Source organism: Mchenga conophoros, linkage group LG11 (assembly GCF_057382185.1).
Source record: "Mchenga conophoros isolate Kocher_MC1m ecotype Shallow Benthic linkage group LG11, M_conophoros_male_GT1.1, whole genome shotgun sequence".
NCBI classification, from domain to species: domain Eukaryota; kingdom Metazoa; phylum Chordata; class Actinopteri; order Cichliformes; family Cichlidae; genus Mchenga; species Mchenga conophoros.
Window position 1 is genome coordinate 10,403,086 of NC_140536.1, and position 14,435 is coordinate 10,417,520.

General features: G+C 40.1%; 1 protein-coding gene across 3 annotated transcripts in view; it reads right to left on the bottom strand.

Moving 5' to 3' along the window:
* dop1a (DOP1 leucine zipper like protein A) overlaps positions 1-13,973 on the bottom strand; it is a 31,881-nt gene extending 17,908 nt beyond the window's left edge. Inside the window, exons 1-13 of one of the 3 annotated variants that reach the window (XM_085290855.1) lie at positions 13,559-13,973; positions 11,762-11,959; positions 11,407-11,588; positions 11,147-11,317; positions 7,179-7,368; positions 6,925-7,023; positions 6,418-6,517; positions 5,444-5,526; positions 4,731-4,845; positions 4,489-4,609; positions 3,904-4,023; positions 3,018-3,135; positions 1,764-1,793 (exon numbers count right to left, since the gene is read on the bottom strand). In XM_085290855.1, the coding sequence (XP_085146981.1) occupies positions 1,764-1,793; positions 3,018-3,135; positions 3,904-4,023; positions 4,489-4,609; positions 4,731-4,845; positions 5,444-5,526; positions 6,418-6,517; positions 6,925-7,023; positions 7,179-7,368; positions 11,147-11,317; positions 11,407-11,588; positions 11,762-11,899 (1,467 nt within the window). In that variant the 5' untranslated portion in view covers positions 11,900-11,959; positions 13,559-13,973. Of the gene's footprint in view, positions 1-1,763; positions 1,794-3,017; positions 3,136-3,903; positions 4,024-4,488; positions 4,610-4,730; positions 4,846-5,443; positions 5,554-6,417; positions 6,518-6,924; positions 7,024-7,178; positions 7,369-11,146; positions 11,318-11,406; positions 11,589-11,761; positions 11,960-13,558 lie in introns of all 3 variants that reach the window. The other 2 variants (XM_085290854.1, XM_085290856.1) reach the window with 2 other exon arrangements.
* Positions 13,974-14,435: the final 462 nt, after the last annotated feature.

The window sequence follows — 14,435 nt, forward strand, 5'->3', positions numbered from 1 at the left end:
CTCATCTGTCTATCAAAATGTGGAGGAATTTGGCCCACTCTTATTCATAATGTTGCCCTAGGTTGTTAAGGTTTGGAGGCATCTATTTATGTACAGCTCTCTTAAAGTCACGCAAAAGCATTTCAATCAGGTTGAGATCAGACTGTGATCGGGCCATTGCAACACCTTGATTCTTTTCTTTTTCAGCCAGTCTGTTGTATTTTGGGGGGGGGATCATTATTCTATTACATGCCCCAGTTTCAGTCAGGCTTTAGCTGTCGGACAGATGGCCTCACATTTGACTTTCCAGAGTGTACTTCATTTTTATTTTAACTCGTTTGCATTTTTCTGTGTAATTTGGAATATGAACTACTTTAGGACGTGGTAAATCCCCCCCACCCCCTTTTTTAATCTGTAGTGGTTTAGTCCAGAGCCTGTTTGGCCTTGGCTTAACCTGTTAAATGCTAATTGGTCAGCTTGTTTATTTGTGAATGTGTGATTGGTCCACTTGGATTTCTTCTGTTTCCTGTTTTTTTATTTAAACACAAATTGTTTGATATTTTGTAATGACCCTGATGAAGGTCGAAAGCAGAAACACATTTGTCAACCAATAAAGTTGTTCACTAATAATTTAAGTTTCGTTGGAGTCTTCACGTCATCAGATATTTGTATTCTCCATGCACCTTGGAAGTAGGTGCAGTTGTGCCAGAAAAAATTGCTGGTTACTCACGTTTGACTCAAGAATACTTTGTTATACAGAGGAATTCATGGTGGACTCAATGACTGTAAGGTGTCCAGGTCCTGTAGCTGCAAAATCAAATCATCACCCCTCCACCATCGTGGTTGAAAGTTGGTTTGAGGTGTTTTTGCTGATTTGCTGTACAGTGGTCCCTCGTTTATCGCGGGAGTTACGTTCTAAAAATGACCCGCGATAGGTGAAATCCGCAAATCAGCCAACTTTATTTTTTATTTTAAAGGTGAACCGTGTTATAGTGAGGGACCACTGTATTTGTTTTTTATTATATGTGCTGCGTGGTTTTGGGGGTTTTTTGCAATTTTTTGCAGTTTCTCTGAGCACTGCACGGTCTGACATTGTTGTCAATTTTCTGGGACATCCAGCCCTAGACCCCTGTTTTCGCCATCATAGTTCTTTTGATGGCAAAAACAGTAAATGGGTACTTTGTTTGCTTCTGCATTTTGGGTTAGATTTTACTCATCTAAGATTACATTTACCCAGTTTTAAGAGCTGCTTATTATTAACTTTCTTTTCTTTACCTTTAGTTCAATAGTTCAAATGGAAGAAAATTGTAGTTTTGTCATTAAATGTATTAAATCTATGCAACACAGAGATTTTATAAAACAAAAAAGGCTAACAAAACATATTATAGCACAAGCATTAACTCAAAGAGTAAAATAAAAGGGTCATATTTCTTAATAAATATGTCAGCACTGCAGTAGCATATAACTGCTTGCATGCTTAAGAAAAAAAAAGAAAAGCACATACACACTGGGCAGTGATTTCATTTTCACAAGATCCACACCAAACAGCCATGTTAAGCTTGCAACACATGTGATGGTATGTCATAATCCATTGGGATCATGTTTATTTCATTTGGGATTAAAATGACATTAAGTGACAACAAGTCAGTCAATTTGAAATGATCAGTCAAAGCAGGGAGGCAACAAAGACGGCCTGAGGGATGTTGGCAGGACGTTGCAGAAATGTTATCGTAGCCTCAGTGAAGCAGGGTGAGGTGAAAAAGCAGGAAAGAGCAGTACTTTACCTGGCAGATTACCCTCATGCTTCTAGTAGGCTTCAAGGAGAAAGAGCAGATAGTTTGAACAGACAGGAGCGAGCAGAGAACGGGCAACACAGCACTCTCACATTCTCTCTTTATACAAATACACCTGTACGCACGCACGCACGCACGCACGCACGCACGCACGCACGCACGCACACACACACGCACGCACGCACGCACACACACACACGCACGCACACACACGCACACACACACACGCACAAGCTTTTAAACAGGGTAATAAAAGAGTGTGGGATTTCCAAACCATTCAGATTGGAAATTCAGTCTAGACAAGCATAATTTTACAAAGATGCAAACAATAGTTTTGGCAGGAAAATGAAACACACAGGCTTTTTGAACCTGTGCAGTGATGGCACACAAACACACAGAACAGACAGGAGGAAGGCACACACCCGAGTGGTGGCCGTAACATCCCACAGACTGGATGTTACAGAAACAGATCTGAAGGACAAATCTGACAACATGAGTGCAGAATTGTTAATGGCGAAAGTACTTGTAGGGGACATACTGGATAAAAAGAAAGTATGTGAGCCAAGAGAGAGAGACTGAGACTCAAAGCCCAGCAGGGTGACAAAGTACTGTAGGAGAGAGACGACAGGTTGTGCTAGAGATGCAACACCAAAGAAAAAACCTATTAAAGACAGAAACTAAAACATGAAGGTACGGTAATAAAAGAAAGAGCACAGGGCGTCAAAGGAACCTAACACTGCTGTAGTATGAAGCAGACAATGGAGATACTGGACAATGAAAATAACATGTAGAAATGCATGTACAGCTACAGGTCTGCTGCTACCTGCAATAATAGGAACACACTCTATACAAAAGGAAGACACACTTCAAACTGCAATGTTTCTGCCATCTATCAGAGTCGGCTCCAAATATGAGCTGGGTGCTGCTCCTAACGTTAAGAGAGCAAAGTCACTAACAAATTTGTTTAAATTAAAACCTTGAAATTGTATGTGGTGTCAACACTCATTTAATTTCAATGATATTGGTACGGACTACAAAACCTCAGATCACTGAAGTTTTGTAGTGTTAAATAAATAAATCTGTAAATGACAAAGTAGCACACAGAAAATAATACAATTGATAAGAAAGCATGAAAATGCTTAGAAATGAGTGAAGAAAGAAAGAAAGAAAGAAAGAAAGAAAGAAAGAAAGAAAGAAAGAAAGAAAGAAAGAAAGAAAGAAAGAAAGAAAGAAAGACAGACTCACCAGGGAAACAATATCCAGCAGAAAATCTACCAGCTGACAGAACTCAACCAATAAGAGCTCAGGAGGATCTGCACTCGCAACATGCCGTGTTGCAGTTGCACTGCTGTTCACTGTCCGCCTGCAACAGGGAAACATATCTACTTAAATGTTAGGAACATTTTTTTGCTAAAATGAGAAACATCCTGTCTCTGAGTGAAGCTGAAAAACTAAGAAAGCATTTGTCACTTTTAGACTGGACTGTAGTTCCTTTAGTTTCAGTTAATAAAACACCCTGAAAAAGACTCGTGCTGATCCAAAATGTCACAGTGAGAGTACTATTGAGGACGAGAAAGAGAGATAGAGTCTTTTTTTTGTTGGCTCCCTGTGAAATCCAGAATTGAATTTAAATTGAACTTCCTAACTGGTCCTGAATGACCAGATTTATCTCATCATATCTTAAAGAGCTCTTTTTAGGCTTTTCTCCTTTTGAACCAGCTTGTAGTTTGAATTTAGGAGACAGAAACCCTCTCTAATTTAAAGATAATGCTTTTTGATAAAGCATATAGTTAGGACTGGAGAGTAGGTGACCCTGAACCGTCTCTTAGTTATGCTGCTATGGGCGCTTACTCCCCCCCCCCCAAAAAAAAATAAATGTTTTTTTAAATCTAATATTGCACATCCTCCAGTATTAAGCACCTTGAAACAACAGCTGTTATGAACTGAATTAGCTCCCACTACTGACTGAAGAGAGCTTTACCACCACAATGAAAACCAAACAAGAATGAAGCATCAAAAGCAAGAGAGCAAATTTAGTTTTTAACAGATTTACACTTTTTGATATCAGCAAGATGTGCCTCAATTGCCTTAATTGTATTTTGTATGTCAACATTTATCTTAATATACAAACCTGCAGCACTCCTCAAACCAGTGAGCAATGTAGTCCCACATGTAGTACGGCTCAAACGAATTAAACAGCAAATTGGCTGTTTTAATCAGTTCTGCCGTCTTCTTGTTCTCCCGCAGTTTACTGAGAAAGAAGTCAAAATTATCATCATGCAGCTCCAGCACAATACAGCATGCCAGTGTTAGAGTAAATGTATTAACTCCGCAAATAAGAATATTCAATAAAAGGTCCAGTACGCTCTGTAGTAAATTCTATTTGTCATTCATTGTCCAGCTTGGAAAAAAAAAAATACCGTATACTCACAGAGGGGATCTCACTGACAAAAGTCCTTTCAGCCAAAGTTAACTAATGTGCTCCTGTCACTGTCTTGCCATTAACAGTCTGACCTAATGTATCTGACTGGATGGTTTAAAGTGATTTATGTATTTAATGTACTACTTTTGCTGCGTAAGCTTTATATTGTAAGTCCATATTTCACTATACCAGAGTCCACCGTCACTGTTAAATGAGCTGACAAATAAATGAGGCTTTATTTATCATCCCTCATGTCTCAACAGTAAAGAAGGTCGAGTAGTGGATCAGACAGACCTGCTGAGGTGTGTGTGATCTTTGCTGAAGGGACTCTGGTTTTGGAGGTCCAGCTCTGTTCTGCACTGTGTGTGCAAAGTTCGAAACACCTCGATCAGAACGTCTTCCAGGATAGCAGGCCCTTGGATGACACACAAGCAGAGTGTGTGGACACATTCAAAAATCAGACTATTTATATAACACATAGTGCATATAGGACACTAATTAGACTTCTATTATCTCAACACTAATAAACTGGTTACCAAGCTCTGGTTTGTCCAGTAGACTGATCAGGATGCGAAATGGCTTGAGGTCATGCATGAGGATGCTCTCCTCCTCTCCGCCTCGAGCCTTACCCTGCAAAATCCCCACCATTGCCTGAAAAAATAACCCCACGCATCCACACACACACACACACACTTTATTACTGCAAGAATCATAAAATATAATTTATATTCATTTGATTTTCATATTTGTTTTTTTTCCATTATGTTTGTCAGAACCAATTTTGTCTTCACAGTGTCGCCCTCTCATTTTTTTCTCTTTCTGTATGTGACGTGTGTGTTTCACGCTTCGTCTGCCACATCACTGGCAAAGCCGTGGAACAGACGGTCCCTGTAGTACTGACCGTATCCCTACGGAGGGAGCTCTGATTAACTATCTGAGCAGATGGCGAAGGAGGAAATATATATATATATATATATATATATATATATATATATATATAAATAATGGGGAATAGTAGCAGGACATACAGTATCTGCACAGCTAGGGAGAGGTGTGGGATAAGGATAAAGGGGGTTGAAAAAACTGTGTAGCACACAAAAAACAACAACAAAAGATTTTCCCCCCCACCATACTGCAGACATGTCTAGTCTCAAGAGACATTGTTTGGGGAATATTTCGAAAATCAGTTTTACACAAAAAACAATTTTTCCATTGGTGACCTGATTATGCAGTCAGCCTGAAAGCTCACCTGGACCAGCATGTCCTTAGAGAAGGTGTTGAAGTAGTGGCTAGCGTGCTCCTCCGGGTTGCTCTGTCGAGTGCTACGGGGGCCTATTATCACCCCATTGTTGTCAAAGCCTTTAAAGAAAAAAGTCGTATACTTAGATTCACATTAACATTCAGAAAAAATTCTATAACACTCAAGCACAGGAAAAGGTGTAAACCCTTTGTTAAAAGAGGAACAAATAGAGGTTGAGTCTCTCGCTGAGATAAACCTGTGTGTTTTATAGCTTCTTTTACAGTTAGTGGCTGCTCAAGCATTAGTAATATTTCAGCCTCAAATGCAGATCAAGATTTACTAAGTGTGACTAGATTAGACTGGGTCAATCTCCAAAATGACTGAATAATAAAACCAAAACAACATAGGTGCTGCTGACTGAATACTAATCACACTCTCCTGTTTACCTCAACATAAGACTCAGCCTGATTTGTTCCTTCATCATTTCTGTCATTCAGAAATGTTTGTATTTAATGCATTTAACATTGTAAGCTTGCACAGTGCTTTACTTAAAAAGAGTGGGCAGATTCACTTAGTGTCGCCTTTTAATCATGCTGATACTTACCAGTGTGTTTGCCCACAGTAAGTTGCAAACAAGAAAAAATAAAGTAAGACAACAGCCAAAGCAGATACAAGCTTAATGTATTTTGTTAAAAACAGCAGAAACATAGTGTGCACACAGAAGGAGAGTGTGTTTAAAGCTTTGTGTCTCAGGATTCCTGCCACGGTCTGTGAAACTTGTCCTCTTGTATTTACATGAAAGTGGATTTAAGGCTAAGAGTAAATAGTAAAAGTAACCAATTCTTAAGAACCACGCACTTTGACAAATACAGGAAAATCTGGAAAATATCCCCTTATTTCTACAATATTCCACAACTGACATGATGAGTACAAACAGTGATGCATCCGAGTGTCAGTACTGTGTCTGAGCGTGGATTTCGCACCCAGGAGCCAGGCGTAGAGTCTGCGGTTGAGGGACATGTCTCTTCTCAAAACCACATGCAAAGCTGCTGACAGGATCCGGATCATGTCAGGGCGAGTTGCCTGAACACAACACACAACAGACCACAATATTTGTCATTGTGTATTTGTCCTTTTTGCACAGATTATATGGTTTTACACACAAACACAAAGACAATCAAGGCCATCCTAGCCCTGCCAGATCCAGAAATGTTTTTGAGGTGAAGAATTTAACAAGCAGCCAGCAACAGTCACCAAGCTAGCTGCCTAAACAGCCTCCTTGTGATCAGATACACACACACGCATGCATGTGCAGATGCACAGAAAGACCCAAAGAAACACCTTTAGATTTGAAACAACAAAAAACAAGAACAATAATACTAATGTTACAACGGATATCTTATTATGAGAAGTCCATAGATACTTCAGTCTAAAGCAGACTCAGGGAAACACTGTTATCATACTGCACAGACCACGCTACTTCCCCCTACCTGGCTCATATGAAAGGGGAAGCAGAAGAGGATCAGGTCCAGAGTGCTCCTCTGTACTAAAACACTGGAGTCCTGGACTGACGTACTGACTGCTTCCACCTGGCAAGAACAGAAACAGAATATTATCCAGCCAGCCCAATCCACTCTAAGCTGTAGTGCATTTTTTTAACTAGTGCTCTCACTGAAAGGGTCAAGACCTATATTTTTAATTGAAGGACATGCAATGCTGTCATGAGGAATTATCTGCCACGTACCATGAGCTCGATGTCACTACCCATGACATAAAGCTGGTCCTCCATGGAGAGCTTACGGTTGAGGTGCAGAAGTACAAAGGATACCCCGGGGAGACGCACAGAGGGGCTGGTCAGGATGCTGCCCCACAAGGCACTGTAGAAAGCCGACTGTTCCACGGCTGCAGCCACCTTTTCCAACAGGGTGTTGGTTCTACAGGAAGCACAGATGGGTCACAGGGACCAGCCTTAGTAAGCACATACCAACCTTTACCTCTAACTGGCCTGGCGCTAGAAATGATACAGTCCACAATGCACAGCTGGTACTAAGAAGTAAAAGTCTTTGTCTACATGAGCATCTAAAAATCCCAAAGTAAAGGGGGTTTATATGAGATCCACCACAACCAGGAATCTGAGAACTCCAGAAAGCAAGTGTTCACATTCTCACACTACACCTTAATTATCATATTGCCAATCAAGAAATAAGATATATGTATTACTAATGCAACTATATACATAGTAGTATTGATAATGTTATTGCTATTTTTCCAACAAGATTTAACTGAGAAACAATCCAAGTTAAATAACAAACCATCATAATTTATTAGTCATTACCGAGTCTTCTCTGAAGAGAGCATTCACTGAGACACAGCAGATAACACGGCCCAATAGTGGTGTAACGTCTACTGAACTAACAAGAAGGCAGTATGTTTGTGTTTCACTTCAGTTTTGTTTCAGTTAGTTTCAAATGTTACGGCTTGCATCGTTCAGTTTAGCTTTCATTGTTATTACATTGTTAAGTACTCTGAAAAAAATATTTCTTTAGAGTAGCTGAAAACAGCCTCATTGTTAGATTTTAGTCTTTTTAATTATTCTAAAATAGCTGGTATGTATCAGGGGCAAGATACATGAAGTTCTGAATAAATATTAAAGTGCCAACACAACACTGTGGAAATAATTTATAATCATGTAGACAAATATGAATTGTAAGAGCCACATTAAGATGCATATCTTATTTTTTGCTTTACAAAACTTTTTTTTTAAACTATATGCATAAATATATCCACCATAGCCTACTGATAAATCTGTGAAATCTGTTTTCACAGATTTAACCATAATAACAAAGAATGAAGATATGTTAAAGTTATGACTACAGTAAATTTTGTTTATTTTGAAAGCTTTTTTTATTTTATTTCAGGTAACCAAAACATTTAAAAAAATTATTTTTTTGTTTAATTTTAGGTAAAATATAATTTAACTATAATAACCTTGCACACAAGGTTTATAAGACATAAGTTAGTTCTTAGGTTATAATGCAACATGAAAGTCCTTTGAATGAGAAAGAAAATACTGAAACAACAACAAAAATAAACACATAAAACAACCTCCTTTTAAAAGTAATTTGACAGAAGCAAAATCTGTTCAGAAAGGAATCACAATGATAATGTATATACAATTACTATACAATTACAGGCTGAAAAGACAGCCAACATTCAGATATGCCATAAATAGGCACATTTATATTCACAAATATTAATTCCATACGGTATTACTAACTGAGACACTGTAACAAAATGGCACCACCGTTTGCATTAGAAACACCTATGCGTTTCCTACTAGAGCATGCTGAAAGTCTACTATATATACTGTAGGCCAGTAGTACCATCATAGTTTAACTGGAACTGGAGCGCCCCCTAGGGTTTACTTTGCACAGGATGAATACATTTCTGACTACCTGGCCTATCATTTGCCAATAAATGCTAAGATAGTCTTTTGATTTGATTGAACAAATGAAAAGAATAGATGCCTACTTTCAGTTTTCAGGACAATCTTAGACTGTTTCAGTGATCATTATGAGACATGAAAATACATCGGTCTAAAGTCCACACCAAGTCTCAGGCTATCCTCTGTTAGTAATAGTGATGTTGCAATGACTCACATACCTCATTTATCATTCATATGATCTATTATCACTTCCTTTCCACATTAGGCAATAAAATGCATTCTTGTAATGGGCTATCACAGCAATTTAACTCTTTAAAGCCCACTGTATCGTATTTGATATGTGTGTCTTTGAGAGTTTTTGAGATTTCTATAGCATCAGCGTGACTTTTTTGTACCCTAAAAAAATGACATAATTTGCATGACACATTTTAATGACTAAATTGCAAAAATATGCCTTGTGTAGCAAATGTTACACAAATTAAAACTCATATACAGTGGGGCAAAAAAGTATTTAGTCAGCCACCGATTGTGCAAGTTCCCCCACTTAAAATGATGACAGAGGTCAGTAATTTGCACCAGAGGTACACTTCAACTGTGAGAGACAGAATGTGAAAAAAAAATCCATGAATCCTCATGGTAAGATTTGTAAAGAATTTATTCGTAAATCAGGGTGGAAAATAAGTATTTGGTCAATAACAAAAATACAACTCAATACTTTGTAACATAACCTTTGTTGGCAATAACAGAGGTCAAACGTTTACTATAGGTCTTTACCAGGTTTGCACACACAGTAGCTGGTATTTTGGCCCATTCCTCCATGCAGATCTTCTCGAGAGCAGTGATGTTTTGGGGCTGTCGCCGAGCAACACGGACTTTCAACTCCCGCCACAGATTTTCTATGGGGTTGAGGTCTGGAGACTGGCTAGGCCACTCCAGGACTTTCAAATGCTTCTTACGGAGCCACTCCTTTGTTGCCCGGGCGGTGTGTTTTGGATCATTGTCATGTTGGAAGACCCAGCCTCGTTTCATCTTCAAAGTTCTCACTGATGGAAGGAGGTTTTGGCTCAAAATCTCACGATACATGGCCCCATTCATTCTGTCCTTAACACGGATCAGTCGTCCTGTCCCCTTGGCAGAAAAACAGCCCCATAGCATGATGTTTCCACCCCCATGCTTCACAGTAGGTATGGTGTTCTTGGGATGCAACTCAGTATTCTTCTTCCTCCAAACACGACGAGTTGAGTTTATACCAAAAAGTTCTACTTTGGTTTCATCTGACCACATGACATTCTCCCAATCCTCTGCTGTATCATCCATGTGCTCTCTGGCAAACTTCAGACGGGCCTGGACATGCACTGGCTTCAGCAGCGGAACACGTCTGGCACTGCGGGATTTGATTCCCTGCCGTTGTAGTGTGTTACTGATGGTGACCTTTGTTACTTTGGTCCCAGCTCTCTGCAGGTCATTCACCAGGTCCCCCCGTGTGGTTCTGGGATCTTTGCTCACCGTTCTCATGATCATTTTGACCCCACGAGATGAGATCTTGCGTGGAGCCCCAGATCGTGGGGGATTATCAGTGGTCTTGTATGTCTTCCATTTTCTGATGATTGCTCCCACAGTTGATTTTTTCACACCAAGCTGCTTGCCTATTGTAGATTCACTCTTCCCAGTCTGGTGCAGGTCTACAATACTTTTCCTGGTGTCCTTCGAAAGCTCTTTGGTCTTGGCCATGGCGGAGTTTGGAGTCTGACTGTTTGAGGCTGTGGACAGGTGTCTTTTATACAGATGATGAGTTCAAACAGGTCCCATTCATACAGGTAACGAGTGGGGGACAGAAAAGCTTCTTACAGAAGACGTTACAGGTCTGTGAGAGCCAGAGATTTTCCATGTTTGAGGTGACCAAATACTTATTTTCCACCCTGATTTACGAATAAATTCTTTACAAATCCTACCATGTGAATTCATGGATTTTTTTTTCACATTCTGTCTCTCACAGTTGAAGTGTACCTCTGGTGCAAATTACTGACCTCTGTCATCATTTTAAGTGGGGGAACTTGCATAATCGGTGGCTGACTAAATACTTTTTTGCCCCACTGTATATGCAGATTGAAATTTAACATATTTTCATATAGTTTGTCTAAAAGGTTCAACAAACACTCCATTATCAAAAAATTTAAGATTTCTGGCAGTTATTTCATGGTTTAGTTAAGGGCTACTGTGCACGTCACCATCATTCCAAGTGTTACTTTTTGTGTTCCTATTCTCACCTGTCATAGTACTCAGAGCCCTCCTCCAGACCAGGTAGGACCCCAGTCAATAGTCCCTGCAGGCCTGGCTTCAGGGTCTTTCCCAGGGGCAGGTAGTAGGTCTCATACAGCCCCAGTAGAACAGGCTTCACTGACATAGCAGCATTGGAAAGTAAAGGGAAAAGCCCAGCACTGTGGAGGGAAACGGCAGATGTTTATTGCTACCCACCTAAAAACCTTGTGACTATCTTGCTTTTTGAGATCTGACAGTGCAGTATTACCTATAAAGAAAAAGGTCTTTGGCCAGCCTCTTAGGTCCTATGATCTTGAAGATGACTTCATAGGTCTCCAAGGCCTTGCGGTGGACCCCGCTAGGTAGGGCAGGGTGGAGGCATTGGGCCAACCGTTTGCCTATTGTCAGCTTCTTAGGAACCACTTGGTATTTTGCATTATTCTGCAGAACCTGAGACAGGATTTAAAAACTGACAGCTGGAAGGCTTTTCCGTACAAATCATAGAACCAAAACAAGTGAAACTAAGGCCATTGTACAGACCTGTCTGCATTACTGTTACTTATACAGATGCAGTTAGGCAACAAAGCAATCTTTAGAAGAAGCTGAGCCTATAGAACTCTTACCTTATTGAGTTTGCCCAGTGCAGAGATGAGGTCTGCCCACTCACTGGAGTACTCAAAGTTCTTGAGGGCCTTGTCCACTGCTGCGCCATAATTCCTGTACTTGGAGTCACCGAGCAGCTCCAGTTCCTCTGCATTCATTCTCCTGGATGGTAATGTTATGCTAATGTAAAACACCAGCCACACATATGTACATCACACCTGCAATAAAAGAAAGACAACACGAATGGTGATATTAAGCCAAAGTGTTATCCTCTGCGTGCCTTATCATGAAACAAGAAGCCTGAGCCTGCAGTATCAATTAAATGTTCAGATAGCTCCAGAGTGGAGCTGGAGCCATTTTATCGAATCAGTCTGACATGAGTAGCCATTATCGTATTTACTCTTAGGAATGAAACACGGCAGCAGACACGGTGACCTTCCCACAAACATCTGCAGAGTTTAGAGAAGGAGATGACGCTGCTGCTGTGAGTCCTACAAGGCAATAGCTCAAGAAATCCTATTGTCTAAAAGGAATGGGGTTCCAATAAGCAGATTCCTGAGGCTGGTTAACAGGAGAGGGATGAGTCTGACTAGAAATTTATGAGTAACGGCCTAACCGTGAAATGGCCTTTTGTTTACACACAAGCAGCTGTCAGGTCTGCTCCCTGTGTTACAAAGCACTATACAGGCTGACAAACCACCATTAAATCCATAAATACTGTTAGACTGGGGAAAATTCCCTTCTCTTTATATGGCATTTTATACATAAAAATTCCTAAAAACCCTAATAACATTCAAAATGCATCGCAACATTAATAAGCGCATCCCCTCTTTCTTAGAATACACCAAAGCTGCTGATCACACTCTACTTAAATTTGGATATGAATGCATCTGACGCACACATTCATCATAATGTGAATAGTTTGGAAAAAATGTAAAACAACAATGTCGTCAGTATACACATTTATACATATGCTGACAAAGCTGTATACACTAATAACACTGCAATATGCCAATACCTGCGCAATAATACTCATCTTCTGAGTGACATCCTGTGTTTTTTCCTCTGAAATTTGTAGTGTAGCAGCTAAAAGTGACAAGTGGAATCAGTGGGAGAAACTGATGTTAGACAAGTCACATATTACATGTGTACTATATGGCTATCTGCACTTGTTTATTTACATCTATAGTGGGTTTAAAGCCACAGACTTTTTCTAGACCAGGCCCTCTTGTCTTGTTAGAGGAGGGATCGTGACACAAGTAGCAATATAGGCGTATCGGTGAGCCTTCCTCCACAATGCGGTCATTACTAATTAATGTTATTAATCACACCTGTGTTTCTTCTGACGTCACGTCAAAATGCCCTCCGTAAAAAAACGAACCAAGTATAGCCGTTTTTCTCCACCTAGGAGAAGCAAACTTTCACTTGGGCTGAGGTGGCTGTGTAGTTTAAATTTCAGGGAAATGTAAAGTTACGATAAGGAGCTAGCTCTGAAACCTGGCAGCTGTGCTCTCAGACTTCAGTACAGCTTTCAGCAATGAAAACAACAACAACACCCCCACAGTGGAACAGTACCTCTCTCCTGTGCGATGGTTGCTGCTACCAAAGTATGACAACGTAATGCTACCTGAATAACTACCCTTTTACACACGGAATATTCCCGAAACATTATAACTAACCCCAGTACCGTTACTGCCTGTTACAGTAACATTCCTGCTTGCAGCCACAACGTCATTAGCCAGGTGAGGTTATTTCAGCCAGCGCAGGTCGTGTGACACTTTATAACGTTGAAATTGAAGAACACATAAGAAGCTTACCTTTGTAGGGCACTGACAAACGACTGTCATTCATTCGTGTATCCCGTTAAACGAGGAAAACCCAGCTGACAGCATCAATAATGAGTCGAAAGCTAGCTAATGTTGGTAGCAGGTTGTTTTAAATGATGGGCCCGGCTACTGTATCAGCCGTTCATGCGAACAACAAATCAGACCCGTTGACAAGATGGCTTTGGAAGCAGACAATAGGTAATTATATTCTACATATTCTTTTTTTTTCTCTTAGGGTTGCTGTGTGAATATAACAGCGGCGAGCGCATCGGTGAGCTCCCAGAGCCACAGATACAAAGCTAAACGACTGACAGTTCCCAGACTGCACTGCAGATTAGCTGTACGTCCAACCCAGGGCGTCCAACTGCTCTTCCGCATGGACATCTTCCGCCTCTAGGCTCTGTGGAGTCACCAGCCGTCACGACGAAAAATCCAGGAAGTATGCAAGCTTTGTTTTCAAATTAAAAGCGTAGTATTGTATCATTTGAACAAAGTATATGGCGTTTGTGCATGTAGAGTACACACAATTTACGTTGACTTCCAAACAGCTCCTTAGAGCACATTTTCTCCCTCTAATAACTGTACACAAACATTTCCACTAGTGCAAGTTTAAAAATGGAGGGAAAATATTTATAATTCACACTATACCACGTCTCCAAATTTAGATTTTGCTCATTAATTCATATTGATACAATGAATTGGGCAGTGGCAGTGTTGCGTGAATAGAAAGATAAGAAATGTAAAATAAATAAAAATAGAAATAATAAAAGTTTCATTTCAATTAAATGAAATACAAAGTTTGGTGAAGAAGAGTACAGGCAGGGTAGAGTGGGTTCAGGTGAGTGTCAGAGGTGATTTGTGACAGAGC